Raw genomic sequence first — 17,475 nt, 5'->3', positions numbered from 1 at the left:
GCTTTAAACGTTATAATAATAATAATAATAATAATAATAATAATAATAATAATCTTCATTTGTATAGCACCTTTTTAAACATAGTTTCAAAGTGCTTGCACAGATACAATGAAATACATACAAAATAAAAACAACAATAAAAGAACAAAACATAAAGACCAAATAATGAGAAAACTATAACCCTTAACCACTGGTATCAAAACAATAACTTACTACACATAAGCCAAAAGAGGACAATATAAGGTGTGGGAAACGGAGACTAACTGGCAACACAGTTACCCTAAAACTTGTATGGAAAGTACACAAAAAAGGTGACTTGTGTTTATTACAGTGTGGACTTTATTGTGTTCTCAGTACAAATGTGTGTCCAGCATATGGACTTTGGTGTTTTAATGAAGAGGGCCTACATGTTTTCCCTTCAGCTTTAAACGTTATAATAATAATAATAATAATAATCTTTATTTGTATAGCACCTTTCTAAACATAGTTTCAAAGTGCTTGCACAGATACAATGAAATACATACAAAATAAAAACAACAATAAAAGAGCAAAACATAAAGACCAAATAATGAGAAAACTAAAACCCGTAACCAGTGGTATCAAAACAATAACTTACTACACATAAGCCAAAAGAGGACAATATAAGGTGTGGGAAACGGAGACTAACTGGCAACACAGTTACCCTAAAACTTGTATGGAAAGTACACAAAAAAGTTGACTTGTCTTTATTACAGTGTGGACTTTATTGTGTTCTCAGTACAAATGTGTGTCCAGCATATGGACTTTGGTGTTTTAATGAAGAGGGCCTACATGTTTTCCCTTCAGCTTTAAATGTCATAATAATAATAATAATAATAATAATAATAATAATCTTTATTTGTATAGCACCTTTCTAAACATAGTTTCAAAGTGCTTGCACAGATACAATGAAATACAGACAAAATAAAAACAACAATAAAAGAACAAAACATAAAGACCAAATAATGAGAAAACTAACTGGCAACACAGTTACCCTAAAACTTGTATGGAAAATACAAAAAAGGTGACTTGTGTTTATTACAGTGTGGACTTTATTAACATTATCATAAATCAGTAATGTGTGTCCAGCATGTGGACTTGAAATGTTAGGCTACATTTCAGTACACAATCACATTACAATCTTTACCAACAATGACCACAACATCAAAAGTGACAGCAACAAAACACAACAATATTCAAGACACAACCCAACACAGGACCGAGGTTCAAGTTAATACTATTCACATAGTACAGAGGTAAATATGATTAATTAGTGGTTGGACCATAGCATATTATGTCAAAATACAAAAACAGAACAAGCAACAACTTCTTTTACCATAAACATTAACGGGACTTTGTATTTATCCAACATTAAACCTTTTATGATTTGATGTAAGTTAAATATCAGCAGACACAGAGAGCTGTTCAGCTAGAAGATGTTTTTTCAATAATATTTTAAATCGATTTTTGCTATTTTCTTGAATGATATATGTCATAATAATAATAATAATAATAATAATGATAATAATAATAATAATCTTCATTTGTATAGCACCTTTCTAAACATAGTTTCAAAGTGCTTGCACAGATGCAATGAAATACAGACAAAATAAGAACAACAATAAAAGAACAAAACATAAAGACCAAATAATGAGAAAACTAAAACCCGTAACCACTGGTATCAAAACAATAAGTTACTACACATAAGCCAAAAGAGGACAATATAAGGTGTGGGAAAAGGTGAAAGAAGTCATGCAAAGTCATGGTAGTCGTCCATTTAAATAATCCACTCTTCAATTCAAAAATATTCTCATCAATTCCACCAAGTAATTAACATGCTGTGTTTCCTCCATTGACTTCAGTATTTTAAAAAAATATTTCTTACTAAATATTTTGTTGTAACTCGTGTTTCCTGCAGGCTGTGTAAGTGAAAAGAAAGCCCAGGGAATGAGTAAATGTCAAATATTAGGAGGAGGATCTGTAAAACTAGGTCAATAGTTTGAAATCAACTATTTTAAATACTTGCAATACCGCCAGGGAGCCCTGGGGGAAAGATGAGCTCTGTGTCTCTATTCAGCTTCCCCCTACACACACATTCCCCACAAAACATTTTGCCCAGTCACAGAAAACCAGTTTTCGAGTGTTTAAGAATGTGCACCATGTAAGCATAACGTATTAAAAGTATTAAAACTGCATTTTGACACTGCCCCCCCTATGCAAAATGTCAATACTTGGTCAAAATGCAAGGGCCACCTTATAGCACCCAACAATTCAGTACCTGGTCTCTCCTTCCCAGAGGTGTGGAGCGCTCTGGCATTTACCCTTTGTCCAGTTTTTCCTTATTTTGCAATACTAAGGTTTCTGTGTCTAAAATGTGTTGGGTTAAGTATGTGGTGGTTTTATTAATGCACATTACTGTGGTTGGCCATTTCGTTCTTGCAGACTTGTAAAGACTAGGCGAGACAAACACGGATATTCAGTGACACTTTTTCTTTGCAATGACAAAACAAGCATTGCCTGTCCACCATCAAGTTCTTCATTTTCCATAATATACAGTATCCTGACTCCTTAATTTGTTGAATCATTTGTTTATTGTTACATATCTGTTAATATCAAATATTTTCTGAAGGACAAACCAATGTCTGTAGATGTTGTTTGTAAATTATTTGCAGTCATGTTTCTAACTTTTCATTTCATTTTCTCAAATTAAACGCACAAAAGTCTCAAGTTTACTAATAAACGTATCTTGGTGAAATCAAATTGGTCTGCTTTGTGGCTTTAATAATTTGACAAAGGGTATGAATTTGTTTTTACATGTCTCATTTCCATGTCATAATGTTGCTCCATGGGGATCACTAGGATTTTTAAAATCAAATCACAATGAAATGCTCTGTAAAAAGCCAGAATATTGTAAGTAGTTAGTAGTAGTAGTAGTAGTAGTAGTAAAGGCTATTTGGATTCTATGGCATTATGTGTATAATTCATGCTTTACTGAGAAAGTGCTAATGCACGTTCACTTAAACTGGAGCTCCCCCAAGTGGTAAAAAGTTAGCTTTTTATTTGCATTTATATCCAATCACACTTGGTGATCCTCTGAATATAACACTGGCTTTGATTGGGGCCACCTATTTAAAACAGACCCCTGCAGGCAAGGAATAGTACTAGGCTACATAGTTACTTTATTTCGGACAAATTCAAATCTCCACATTAAAATGCAGAATCTTTACCAATAATTTGCTGCATGGATTAATCAAGGGGTTTTAGAGGTATTTAAGGACTCATCACCTGCAACACATTATGACTGTAGTGTATGTACAGTATGAAAGCAGCTCTTATTTCGAAAGTCACAGTCGAGACGGAAATGACCTATATTGACTAATATCCGGTTTTGGTGTTTTGCCTTCAAAATAAAGGTGGTAACTTTAAGTATTGTTTTAAAGTAATGTAAACTTTAAAAAAAACAACTAAAATATATATTTTTTTAAAAAACGTGTTTTTTCCTCATTGACACTTCTTAAAAAGAATTACAGTTTCAATTATAGTGTGAGGGTAGAACAGGCTATTAGGAGTAATTTTTACACATATTTGTGCATACATTTGTCTGTGCAATGTATCCTTGATGCAATATACACCTCAAGTGCAACTACCTTTGTTTACATTTTATTTATTTTATATTGTATACCTCTAGTGTAACACTTCTGTTTATATTTATTTATTACATCTAATTTACCTGTTTTATTTGCTTTATAACTGTGTGTGTTTTACCTGTTATATGTTTTATCTGCCTCGTTTAGTCTTATCAAATATTTGTTTTTTAAAACACTGACCAGAAGTGGCAACTGTGAATCTCGTTGTATTTAATACAATGACAATAAAGCTTTCTATTCTATTAACCATATAAGATCTGTACAGTGGGCGATGCTAGACTCAAAATCCAACCACTGCGGGGAAATTATATTTGATTTGATTACCCAGGTGTGCCTAATTAACTCCTAAATGTTAATATAATCGGTGCAGGTTTCGTGAAAAAAAAAATCTGATTTTGTCAGCAGCTAGGTATTCGTGTAGATCACACATTTATTGTGAAGGGTTGAGGCGGAAGTGTCGTCATCGTCGCTGCAGTTTGAGCACAAGCGAGCCAAGATGGCGGAATACCTGGCGTCCATTTTTGGGACAGAGAAAGATAAGTAAGTAGTTCACGTTTATTTAGTTAATAGTTACGCACTTTTTCTTTGCTATATCCGCTAAAGTCCGCTTTGTCTAGTGGCACTACATACGGCGGTGTCTGCGGTCTGAAGCTGGTAACGTTACAGCGGTTTGAGAGACTAACAGCTAAGCTAATGCTAACATGCTAGCTAACATTTGTAAAATACCGCGCCGCGCATGCTAACCGTTAGCCTCCTGATGCTAACCGTTAGCCTCCTGTAACATCTGGTGCTGAGCAGTGTGGGATGATCAGAAGATATAACTATCACAACGAGTTACTTTTACTGAATTAAAGTTGTATCACTTTACTTATTAAACACTAGTGAAAGTGATACACTAACTATCATGTAGCTTTGAGGTAGCTTTAACTACTGTATGAAACCTATAGCAGCCTTTGTTACACTGATTACACTGATGGGCAACTAAGCAAGCTGCTCACTCTGTTATCACGCCCATTTGTAGTCTAAGACAGTCCAAAATATTAGTAAACATGAACAGCTCTCCCAAATCCCAAAACTACACTGCTAAAAAAACCCTCCAATGTGTGATATCACAAGTATAAAGTCTGGAGCTGCTCCATAGACAATGAAAACATGTGTTAGATGACACTGGAAGCACCCCAAACCTTAACCATTTGATCTCTTCGTGTTACTTGTCGTTTTGGGAAGTAAATTCAAAGTAATGTTAATGAATGGGAGCAGGTGTATCTCCACTTCCCAATGCATCCATTAAGGATTTAAGATGGTACATAAAAAACACATTGAATCAGAGGAATGCAAGCTTAGGCTGTTTTACACACTTGGTTTATTCATCAACCATTTCTTGATGCTGTTTTGGCAAAAACAAGTAAATTGATTATTTGGTAACTACCAGTAAGGAAAGAGTCTGGAAGACATTCAAATCAGGCAGTAAAAAACATAAACACCCACAGTTGTACATGTTTCAGCATCATCAAGGCAACGTGATATGTTGCCGGAAAGTGCTGTCCAATTATTCCATTTCAAGCCCTTGCAGTCTCTCACACTCATAATAAAAGTGATGTTTTTTTTAAAGTTTATAATGGTATTGGTCAACACCTATATAAATGATGATAATTAAACATTCACTTTCATTTGATTCACTCTCTGTTTATCTTAATCTCTCTGTGACACAGAAAATACATATTGTTTAGTTCAACCCTGCAAATAAAATTTGATAGACACTGAAAAACCTGAAACAATTAGTTGATGAATTGAATAGTAGACGGTTGACAGAAAATTAATTGGCAACTATTTTTATAATCGATTTATTGTTATACTCCTTTTTCAAGCAAAAATTAGACAACCCCCTGCAATTTTCAAAAATAGTGACAAACTCCAGAGAATGTTTTTATATTTATCTCATCTTCATTGTTGTCTCTTTTTTCCCCAGGGTCAACTGCTCTTTTTATTTTAAAATTGGTGCCTGCCGACATGGCGACCGTTGCTCCAGATTACACAACAAGCCAACATTCAGCCAGGTAAGTTCATACTTCTTTTGTTCCAAAATGTACTAGTATAGCTAAACCGATAAGGGAAAACAATATTCAGGGCTCCTGACTAACTTTTTCCATTGGTTGCACTGGTGTGCCTAACTTTTTCATTTAGGTGCACCAGCACATCATTTAAAAAAAGAAATTCACAGCACTTTTTGGCGCCGCAATAATACATTATAAGCATTTGGTCAGTTCCCATAGGCCTACACTAGGGATATCACAATACCAGAAATTTAGTTGTCGATATCAATACCAGTGAAATTCAGGGATGAAACTCTGCATCCCAATAATATATACAAAACATAAGCACTGAAAACATCAGATTTTTGTACTTAAAGGGACTATTTGTAACTTTCAGAAATGCTTGTTAACAGCGACACCTGTAGCCTTGAAATCAACGAAAGTCAGCGTCGAGCTCGCGCTTGCTCGCTCTAAATAGACATGGACGAGCATCGCTCAAAACAGTGAGGCGATACACGTCAGCTAAAAGCACAATATCACTCTATATTTCAGCTGCTTGGCAGTAATGTTAGCTGACCAGACGAAGGTCTCTCCATGAATCACTGCTGATCCTAGTGTTGGCTTTTCCTGCCTCAGCGCAGGCTCAGGCAGCGGGGCTCCTCAACGAGTTACGTTATCGCCTCCCGACCGCAGCCGGCAGCCGCAGGGAGACACCGACACCCGGTCTGTAACGAGACGACAAAGTAACACGTGGAGGAGCCCCGTCAATTCACAAGACACGGAAAACCTCTGTTGTTCTGGAGGAGCTGCAGCATTTATTTCGGCACAAACGTCCCCTGTACATTCACTATATATTCTCAGAGCTAAACTAACTATTCCGCAGTGTGGAGTGAGTGCGCGTTCACGTCTAGTAGAGGTGGAGCGAGTATGCGAGCATGCGCGCTCTGTCTGAGCGAAGGTAAGCAGGCAGCGGAGACGAGGCTCCGGCCACACGCGAGCGCGCATATGCGAACGTGCATGTGTGGCGACCCGCTACATTTATACGCTTAAAAAGTTACAAACAGTCCCTTTAACAGTCTAAGATATTTTCTTTTAATTATTGATATTTTACAGTTTTCTGTGGTATTGACACATTTTGTGCTCGGTACCAAAAAAACTCTGAGGTTTGATATCTAAACATAATGAAAACAAATCATCCCAATAATTAACGTTTTTGTGTTTCAGACGATTGCCCTCCTGAACATTTATCGGAACCCTCAGAACAGCGCCCAGTCTGCTGATGGCCTTACCTGTAAGTGTTTCTATATGAGATATATCGATCTATAGAGATAATAGAGATGTGCAGAGTATTCTTTAGGTGTAATAGGGAGACCAAATGTATTAATTAATTCCTCATATGTTAGTAAAAGCCCTCACTGTTGAAAGGGTGACTCACCAATAGGAATTTGTTTTCAATCAAACCTATTCTGGAAAAGCAAGGACTTGTTTTTATATAGTATTTAACAATTGCTCCAAAATAAATATTTGCATAATATTTGCTAAATATACAACCAGTTGGATAAAAAAGTTCTATGTATAACATTGGCACTAAGGTACCGTCAGATTGAACTTGGTGAGATAGACAGAGCTGCTTCCTCCCGTTCATTTTCTATGAATGGAGTCCTATACCTTGCATGATGGTATTACAGGTAGTGAAGGGCAGGTTGGTGCTATAGATGGCAACATGAAATAGTTGTTTTGGTTTTCCTGTTATCATTCTCCCTTATAACCACTAGGTGCCATCAGTGACATGGAGATGCAGGAGCACTATGATGAGTTTTTTGAGGTAAGTTCTGAATGTCTCATGTAGTACATAATACATTTTCCTTAACTTCTTTTGTGGAAATAATTAAAGAATCCTTCCTCATAATCAGCTAAAACTATATACAGCATGTAGCTGTTGATGACATAACAATAATTGGGCGGTTCTTATAAGTACTTTGTTTTAAAATATCAGGAATCACATTAGGGTGGCAGTGCTATTTTGCATGTGTTTTGTTTAACCTAAGTCCTAAAACGATTCAGGGAAGAAATCGGCATAAAGTAATGGAAACAAAATAGGGATTCCTCCCCAATCAGATAAGAGTTAATTAATCAAGATCAATCATCCAGATCATTGAAATTCTTCTGCAGAGTACTAAATGATGTGTAGCCCATCTGACCTTAGCTCCATTGCATTGTTTACACATTGTTCAGAACAAATGTGATTGTCTTGCTGGTCTTTGACCTCAGACATCAAACAATCCGTCACAAATAAAGACACTGCACACAGAAAATACATGGTTCATTCTTGTGTTTCTGGATGTGTTTAAGTTTATGATGTGTCCTTTGAATAATACATGTGACAAAGAGATGATCAAAAGTTGAAGGTGAAGTTGAAGGTGTTGGTACATAGTTAGAGGAATAGTTTGAAATTTTGGTACATATGCTTATTTGCTTTCTGGTGGAGAGTCAGATGAGCAGATTGATACCACTCTTACATGTACAGTAAATATAAACTAGCAGCCGATTGGCTTAACAGCTAGCTTGGCTTTGTCTACCGATAACGAAACCTGCCTACCAGCACCTCTATAGCTCATTAATTAACACGCTATATCTTGTTTCTTTAATGCATACAAAAACCAAATTGTAAAAACAATAATTTGCCATTTTATGGGGGTGTTTTGTTACCATTTGACAGAGCCAGGCTAGCTGGTTACCCGTTTCCAGTCTTTATGCTAAGCTAAGCTAACTGGCTGCTGGCTGTAGCTTCCTACAGACATGAGTGTGGTATCAATCTTCTCATCGAATTCTCCACCAGAAAGCGAGTAAGCGTTTTTCATTGCAATGAACACTCAAATACATAATATTTCTCTTACAGGAGGTCTTCACAGAGATGGAAGAAAAGTATGGAGAGGTGGAGGAGATGAACGTATGTGACAACCTCGGGGACCACCTAGTAGGAAATGTGTATGTGAAGGTGAGTATCCGGTCTAAAAGCTTCATACAGTACGTTACCACTACTATAATTCCATGTTTTTTAGCTTGGATCCAGAGCCGGTGATTTTTCAACTACACTCTCTCTTGATGGCCCTTTGTAGTTCCGCTATGAAGAGGACGCTGAGAAGGCCGTGATAGACCTGAATAATCGGTGGTTCAACGGACAGCCCATCCATGCTGAGCTCTCTCCAGTCACAGACTTCAGAGAAGCCTGCTGTCGCCAATATGAAATGGGGTGAGTGCTACGTGATAGGATAGAACTTAATTGTAAGAAACGATGTGCTCATTGAAACACTCAACCATTCATTCTTCAAGATTAATGTTGGACTCTACAAGGAGGAAGTTACACACTGTTTTTACTTGTAGCTGGTTTGAGCCAAAGCACGCCATTGCATCAATGACGACAACCTCCCTGTGCCCAATAGTCCCACGTAAAACAAAAGACAGGATCAATGCCGTTAGCAAGCTTGTCATATACTTATGGCAGATCACATTATAAGGGTCTCTGGACATTCAGAGCTGAGCAGCAGCTTGTTTTCAGTCTATGAAATCATTTCACACAGCTAGCATTATACTGTATATTTATGTTGAAATTATAATTTTATAGTCTGACATTTGCTCAGCATCCAAACAGGAGACTGAGAGCTGTCAACAGGATCAATTTAGATCAGGGATGTCAAACTCCTTTTAGTTCATGGGCCACATATGCCCAATTTGATCTCAAGAGGGCTAACCCAGGAAAAACATTGCATAATAACCTATAAATAACAACACCGCCAAATGTTCCCTTTCTTTTAATGTAAAGAAGTACAAGTAACCTACAATCTGAAAACATTCACAATTAATAAACAATCCATTTACAAAACCAATGAGGATCAGCCTGAGGTGTCTCACTGATCTCTCGGCTACAACTAAAACGGACTGCTGTTTTCTCAAACCTGCCAACACTTCATTTATCGTCTCTGTTCTCAGTTGTTCTTGCAAATTCTTGTAATTTTCTCCATGGTGAGTCTGATAGTGGTGCCAAATATTATATAACACTTGTGCTGTGAACAGACCAAGTACACTGGCTTCCTATTTACCTCTGTGAAGTAATAGGAACTGGTCCATTGTTCTTGGAAAATGTGAGACTGAGTGTTTCCACTTTACTCCTTTTTGACAAAGACATTTTCCACCGGCGGCTCTTGCATGAACAGCAGTCTACATTTGACAGTGTTGTGCCATGTAGCCTTTACATAAGCACATAAGATCTATAGTAATGCATCCAACAAGCTTTTAATTGAAAACAAAATCCGTTAGGTTTACTTAATACATCAATTGTTGTATTGTTTTAATATAGGGTTGTAGCACTCACTGGGTGTACAGCTTAAACAATATTGTTTTTTCGATTGAGCAGTGACCTGGATCTTGGTACAGCCTGTTAACATATTTACAATGATTTGTAGGTTCCAACCTAAAGTCTCTGTTGTTAACATCTATAGTATGTAACACGTCTCTGTAGCCGCTGTGTGAAACTTGTTCACCATTGACAGTCTTCCACCTCAGATGTGATTTGCTGACTTATTCTTCTCTGCTGTAACTGCGTAACTGCTTCCCCTCTCTCCACAGGGAATGCACTCGTGGTGGCTTCTGTAACTTCATGCATCTGAAGCCCATCTCGCGTGAACTGAGGCGAGAACTCTATGGACGTCGGAGGAAGGGGTACATACATATTCATTACTTTTTACATTCAGGAACTTAAGTAAACCTAAATGTGTAGTTGGTTCTATAGCAATTCATAATCACTCGTCCTTCACTTCCACAGCCGCCATAGGTCCCGGTCTCGATCGAGAGAGAGGCGATCTCGCTCCAGGGATAGAGGTCGAGGAGGAGGTGGTGGAGGTGGAGGTGGTGGAGGTGGAGGCGGAGGTCAAGGCGGAGGCGGCCGTGACCACGAGAGACGTCGCTCCAGAGACCGAGAGCGTTCAGGACGATTCTGAACCACAAGCCATGACTACTTGTCCTTCCCTCCCAGTATCCATCTTCAGTCTTTTTTTTTAAGTTTGTACCCTTCCAGATCTATTTCTAGGCCTAATTGAAAGGTACCTGATTTTGAAGCTGTGACAGCATTGATGAACCTGTTTTTTCTTGATTTCTGAAAATGACTTTCACCTCATTAAATTTAACATTTTTACTTAACGTGACTGATTCATGAATCGTACTTATTACATAGAATAAATCATTTCTTATACGCTGCCTACTCCTGATGGAATACAGTAAGACCTACATGTAAACACGGACCTAACTTGTAGTTTGTTATTCAACTAATTTCATTGCTCAGAGGTCACCGGTTTGAATGGACAACCTGTTAACATCATCAGATACAGTTAGCATTCCTGGGCTTGAACCTCACACTTAAAACAGAAGGTAGCACAAAGATTAATTTCTGTTGGTCTTAGCATCCCAAAATTGATGTTTTTTTTCTTGTTCATTTGCACTGAACAAGCCTGGATCGTCTCTGCAGCCACAGTTTTTACTTTACACATTTCCTGAAGGGACTGCGTTTGTTTTACTTCTACATTTGGGTTTTTTACCGTCTCATAGAGAAATGAGATATTCTCCTGGCTATGGTGACTAATACAGACAAACACTGATAAACATAAACCATATAAATATATGAAAGTGAACAGTGCTAAATTGTGATGTATTGATCACTAAGTCCTATAGAACATCTGATGAGTTGATAACCAGTATGTAGACAGACACAGAGCAAATTACGATAAAGTACAATAAAATGATAAATATGTTATAATAAATAAGCTATGATAAAGAGCTCGTTATTTGTTAAAGTTGAAATTGGCAAAGTAGGAAGAATGCAAGTTTTAAATTGAGATGTGGGTTGGTCCCGTCTGTGTGCTGGTATCCAGGCTCGGTTGTGACCTGGCCGCCATGTTGAGATCAGTTGAGGAAATGTCAAGCACCACACACCAGCCAGAGCAAACTTTCTCATTTCACAACTGAACAGTACACTACAAGATGCTTCTTAAAACATTTAAGCGAGAAATAGTCATTACAGTAACAGAATTTTTAGTTTGCGAGTGATTGACAGCTGCCTTTGTTGAATGAACAGCCAATAGGAACGCTCTCTCTCTGAAATGACCTGTGATTGGCCAAAGTCCCCCGTAGATTTTTTAAAGCCTGAAAACAGCCATGATGAGGTGCAGGAGTTTAGTTTTCTCTCAGAACACTTTAATTACAATATGATGAAAGGTTCATATGGAATTTTTGCCAAATGATGCCAAACACATTCTGCCTACTGCAGCTTTAAGAAACCTTTAAAAGTCATCCCTAATCCTGATAGTTTTTCACCGTAGGAGCTCTCATAAGGGCTAAGATGCTTTGTGAGTAACTTTCATCTTCACCAGGATCTAGTCTTAGCTGGGAAACTTCTTAGAAAACATCATAAGAATTTTCTTAGAGTTTCATCACGAGGAGCAACTCTGAAGCTTTATGGAAACGGCCCCCAGCACTTGTTCCTTGATTAAAGTCCTCATCTGGCCTGTTGTTGCCACATGTAGTGTCTCAATAAACCAGAGGAGGGCAGTACTGACACACTGCAGAGTCAGTAATAGCATTTATTCTTCATTCAAGTACAACTCGATGCCTTGGTGTTAAAACAGTAACCTCATTGCAAATAGGGAAAGAAATATTCCTCATAAAACTAATTGGAGATTCTAAAAGGCTTAATGTGAAAACAGATTAAAGAGGCAAAACACTTAATAACATTTAACTGAGAAGCAATTGTTTAAAGCCATTCTGTCACATCCCAGCATGGCCTCATGTGATTATTTTGATTATCATTCATTTAGATGATTAGGTGAACCATAATGTTTTCGGGTTGTCCATCCACCTATCAGGTCAATTCTTGTGAACGTGTTATCTCAGGAACGGCTGGAGGGAATTTCTTCAAATTTGACAGAAACATCCACTTGGACTCAAGGATGACCTGATTAGATTTTGGTTGGTCAACGGTCAAGGTCATTGTGACCTTTCATCCACCCCATTCTCGTGAAAGCGATAGCTCAGGAATGAATTAATTTCTTCAAATGTCTACTTCAGGGATAAACTTGTCAAAGGTCACTGTGACCTCACAAAACACATTTTTGGCTGTAACTCAGGAATTCATATCCTAATCATGACAATTTCACACAAATGTCTAACAGGATAAAATGATGAAGTCATTTTGGGCAGACATGGATGTAACCTGCAACTTGACTGATTGGCGGAGGCAAATTCTAGTATTTATAGTGATTATTTTTTGCATATGTTACTGATTTTACTCCAGATGGTAGTTTTGAAGATTTAGTGAAATGTTTTATTTCTCATTATCTCAGTAGCTAAGTAAGGGATGATGTACAGCGAGCCGGTCATTGTTGTGAAAGAAACCCTGACAGGGCGACGGTAGAGGGGTCTCTCATCGCCCTGAAGGGGATTCTTTCACAACAATGACCCGCTAGCTGTACATTATCCCGCTTATTACACGGCTACTTACGTAATTAATCAATAATTTGACACAAAAACGGTCCACCAGAGTCCGACATCAGAACTGCGCCCATAGCAACAATCTGCTATAAGGAAATAACAGACCGCAGAACGCCTTGATTGACGAATCAGAATCGAGTATTCAACACAGCCGTGTAATAATGTGGGCTAACTTTAGTTGACAAACTTTAGATAGACATTGCCGCTGTGTAACTGACATCAAGAAGATAAATGTCCATGTCATAGCATACATGTTAATCACAAAAATGTTTGTGTTGCATGTGTGTTTTGTGTATGTATGAAAATAACTCCAACAAATGATAGCATCATTGATTGTTAAGTTATCTCTTCCATCAAATTAAACCGTTTTTCTCTTTGTAACTGAGAGTCCATTGGTTTACTCTGTCGAGTAATGCCTTGCGTTAATTCCTTCCTTTCACTTCCAAAAATGCTATTTCATGAAGACATTTTGTGACTCTTTCTAGGGAATTAATTTTTCAGCGCACCATCATTCCTGATGAGAAAAAAATGGAAAGCGTTTCAAATAACTTAACAGCTCCGATGTCACTGAATATTGACTTCACATGGAGGTGACACTGAACTAGAAACTGTAGCCATCAACTTCATTATTAATCAGGGCCGCCCTAAAGGGGCAAACTAGTCATATAGCACAACCAATATAACAGCAGATGGAAAACCACAGACAACACATCATACCGTCCTTGACTGTCCTCTGCACATGGTCATCTGATCTGTCAGCATCAGCGGGGAGAGACGACATCCCAGAATGACGCTGGTCTCTATCAGTCATCAACACATGACTGCATTCACAAAAGTAGCCTGGTTAAATGTAGATTTTCAGAAACTATTTCATCAGGCATTTTTGGATGTTATTAAGTTGCGTCCTGAGTGCAATATTCACCTAATGAATATAAGTCAAATATTAACTCAATTTTAGCTCTGTTTTCGGTCTCGACCAACTCAGGGAGTGAAACATCTGGCTCTTTAGCTGCTAAATGCTCGCCGCTAACTGTGTCTGTCTGCTGAAACGAGCAGGTCGTTTCCTGTAACTGATTACCTCCGCCAAGGCCGAAGGCCCAGGAAGGAGGTTATATTTTCACCGCCGTTGCTTTGTTGGTTTGTTTGTTGGTTTGTCCGTTTGCAGGATTACTCCAAAAGTCCGCAATGGATTTGAATGATATTTTTTGGAGGGGTGGGGTGTGGCACAATGAACAATCCATTAGATTTTGGTGGCGATCTGGATCATGATCCGGCTTCGTGAATTTTTTTAATAACTCCGCACAGCCTGTGCATTAACACCACAGGCTTTAAGACATGTGCAGTGTAACTGATGACGCGTTCATGATGCCTCTTTCCTTCTGCCAGCAGAGAGAGACAGAGAGCGAGCGGGGTTTTTTTTCACATTAAACTCAGTTGAGTTCGACCAAAGCACACTCGGTGATTGTTGGAAAGAGTAACGACGACGGTTTAGGTGAGTTTTACTTTGTATTTGTTCAGTTTGAATGAAGTGTTTTACGATGCTCCGCTACGTACAGCTGATCTCAACATCAACAAAAATACACATGGATGATGGCGCAAGCTGAACGGAGAGGGGGGACAATCGTACTCGGGCAGCTTGGCGGAGGTCTGCGCTCTCCGAGTGCCATTCTAGTTGTTTCTGTTTTATTCTTGCCCACCTGCTCCCTTTTTTGGATTAGTTTGCCTTCATTGATTGATTGCTTGTCAATCTTCTTTGAAATTTCTCTTGAAGCCTTGGCATCCTTGTATTAGTTGACCCCATTTACAGACCACATAAGAGCAGAGATACGCCTGAAGATGGCTTCTCATCACCTCATTACCTTCTTGTACTTATTAACCCACAGTAATACATTCTTGTACTTATTAACCCACAGTAATAACGGTATCTCTCAGTCTGAAGCCTGGAGGCAAACAGTCCATCAAACTCAGCAGGCAGCTGTTTCTAAACCAGAGGGCTGTTGCTACTTTTGTTGTGGAAACTATCACGTGATATGTGATGTCATTGAGTCACAATGAGAGGTGCTTCTGAACTTGTGGTATTTTTTATTTAAACTCATGAAACAATACATCCCTCGTGGGTGAAAAATCTCATGTATGCCAGTCTTTTCATCTGATATGCAATATAAGTTATAAATACAAAAAAACACATTTTTGTCTTGCAATCCTTTAAAGTGACACATTGTTTATTCATGACCCCTCGTCACAAGTTGAATAAGGTTTAACCAGTTTAACCAAAGAGTGGTGTTGTCTTTTCAGATCGTTTCATTCAAATAGTTTTAGATTCCTGAAGAGGTGAAACTACAGAATACCACAGTAAAAAAAAAAGAGGAAAGTGAAGTAAAGTTGAATCAACACTACTCTAAATTATACACTGTAAAAATATGTATTGATATAGTCTCTGATGTCACTTTTGAACAAAATGAGAAACTGAATTATCAAAAGTCAAACTCAAACTGAACAAAGATATTAATATCCAAGCTTTTTATTTCAGTTATATCCAGTACATATCCTCACTGACGTTTACATTAACTGTGTTATACAAGCACATCCCAAGGCCAAGGACACCTGTGTCCGATATACTGTATAATCACTTCATCTCTATTTGTACCTCATGCATGTATCCATCCATCCATCCACGCTCACCTCTCAGGTCATGTTAACCCACTCTTGTTCTGCCCTCTTGATGCACACACTGTCTGTGTTTCTCTGCAGTGAATGAATGTTTTGTGTTTCCTGGTTTTATAATCTGCTATAATTATCACTTACGAAAAAGGTAAAAACAGTCTATTTTTTTCTCATTTGGTCTGCGATCAGGTCTGTTTAGTCCGGATGGACAACTGTTGAGATCTAGCAGCTTCTTGACGTAATGACAAAATGAAACCATTTTCAGAATCAACAGGTCATTTAAAGCGTCACAATCACTGCCAGTGTGTGACCTGTGATCGAAAACAGTGGGTGCGTTTGGAAATTAAATGTGACGCACGTCCAGTCTCAGCCTTTCAATGCTTCCTTTGCCGACTGAGAATAATTGCAAAATTAGAGGATAATCATTTGCCTCAAGTTTGAGGCTTTGAATATTAAGCAGCGTGTAGGCTATTTTAAAAGCTTGAAGTAGAGCCTGAGTTAGTACAATATTTAGATCTCAAATGTAGTGGAGTAGAGGTATAAAGTAGCATGAAATAGATGCCCTCAGATTCAAGTCAAGTACAAATACCTCAAAACGGTACTTAGATGCAGTACAGGAGTAAAGTTACTCTCCACAACTGGAGAAGATTGATACCACTCTCATATTTAAATGGTAAACCTAACCTTAACTATTCGAGAACAATGCCTAACCTTAACTATTCAAGGTTAATGCCTAAGCTTAACTATTCAAGGTCAATCTTTAACCTTAACTATTCAAGGTCAATGCCTAACCTTAACTATTCGAGAACAATGCCTAACCTTAACTATTCAAGGTCAATGCCTAAGCTTAACTATTCAAGGTCAATGCCTAAGCTTAACTATTCGAGTACAATGCCTAACCTTAACTATTCAAGGTCAATCTCTAACCGTAACTATTCAAGGTCAATCTCTAACGTTAACTAATCAAGGTCAATGCCTAACCTTAACTATTCTAGGTCAATGCCTAACCTTAACTATTCAAGGTCAATGCCTAACCTTAACCATTTGAGAACAATGCCTAACCTTAACTAATCAAGGTCAATGCCTAACCTTAACTATTCAAGGTCAATGCCTAACCTTAACTATTCAAGGTCAATCTCTAACCGTAACTATTCAAGGTCAATTTCTAACCTTAACTATTCGAGAACAATGCATAACCTTAACTATTCAAGGTCAATGCCTAACCTTAACTAGTCAAGGTCAATCCCTAACCTTAACCATTTGAGAACAATGCCTAAACTTAACTAGTCAAGGTCAATGCCTAACCTTAACTATTCAAGAACAATGCCTAACCGTAACCATCTTGCAAGAGTTTCCCCCAACTCGCGGGTTCCCTTCTAGACGCAACCTTCAAATCAGCCCATGACCCTTTACGCTGAATTCACACCAGAGCAGTGGTGAAGTGTGGCCTGCGGCAAGCTACCATGCAATGTCTCTGAAAACAGCCACTCCTGAGCTCAGCGAGCTGCAGTGTTTCATTCTGTGACAAAGTGAGGCCAAACAGTAGTTTAACTTTTAATGGCGAAGTGCGGCCG

The 17,475-nt window shown here is 38.1% G+C and overlaps 1 protein-coding gene across 1 annotated transcript; it reads left to right on the top strand.

Moving 5' to 3' along the window:
* Positions 1–4,055: 4,055 nt before the first annotated feature.
* u2af1 (U2 small nuclear RNA auxiliary factor 1) lies at positions 4,056–10,894 on the top strand. Its single transcript, XM_037790721.1, has 8 exons — positions 4,056–4,205; positions 5,635–5,722; positions 6,923–6,989; positions 7,474–7,523; positions 8,598–8,696; positions 8,818–8,951; positions 10,325–10,417; positions 10,521–10,894. The coding sequence occupies exons 1-8, from the start codon at positions 4,162–4,164 to the stop codon at positions 10,693–10,695; spliced, it is 750 nt and encodes a 249-aa protein (XP_037646649.1). The 5' UTR covers positions 4,056–4,161; the 3' UTR covers positions 10,696–10,894.
* Positions 10,895–17,475: the final 6,581 nt, after the last annotated feature.

The sequence above is a fragment of the Sebastes umbrosus genome, chromosome 13 (genome assembly GCF_015220745.1).
Source record: "Sebastes umbrosus isolate fSebUmb1 chromosome 13, fSebUmb1.pri, whole genome shotgun sequence".
Taxonomy (NCBI): domain Eukaryota; kingdom Metazoa; phylum Chordata; class Actinopteri; order Perciformes; family Sebastidae; genus Sebastes; species Sebastes umbrosus.
This window is presented reverse-complemented; position numbering and strand designations above follow the sequence as displayed.

Bases quoted from the DNA above. Each gene is read 5' to 3' on its own strand.
- u2af1 (XM_037790721.1), top strand. From the start codon at position 4,162: ATGGCGGAATACCTGGCGTCCATTTTTGGGACAGAGAAAGATAA. The intron at 5,723-6,922 runs GTAAGTTCATAC...TTTGTGTTTCAG, and splicing joins ACAAGCCAACATTCAGCCAG to ACGATTGCCCTCCTGAACAT. The intron at 8,697-8,817 runs GTGAGTATCCGG...GGCCCTTTGTAG, and splicing joins TAGGAAATGTGTATGTGAAG to TTCCGCTATGAAGAGGACGC.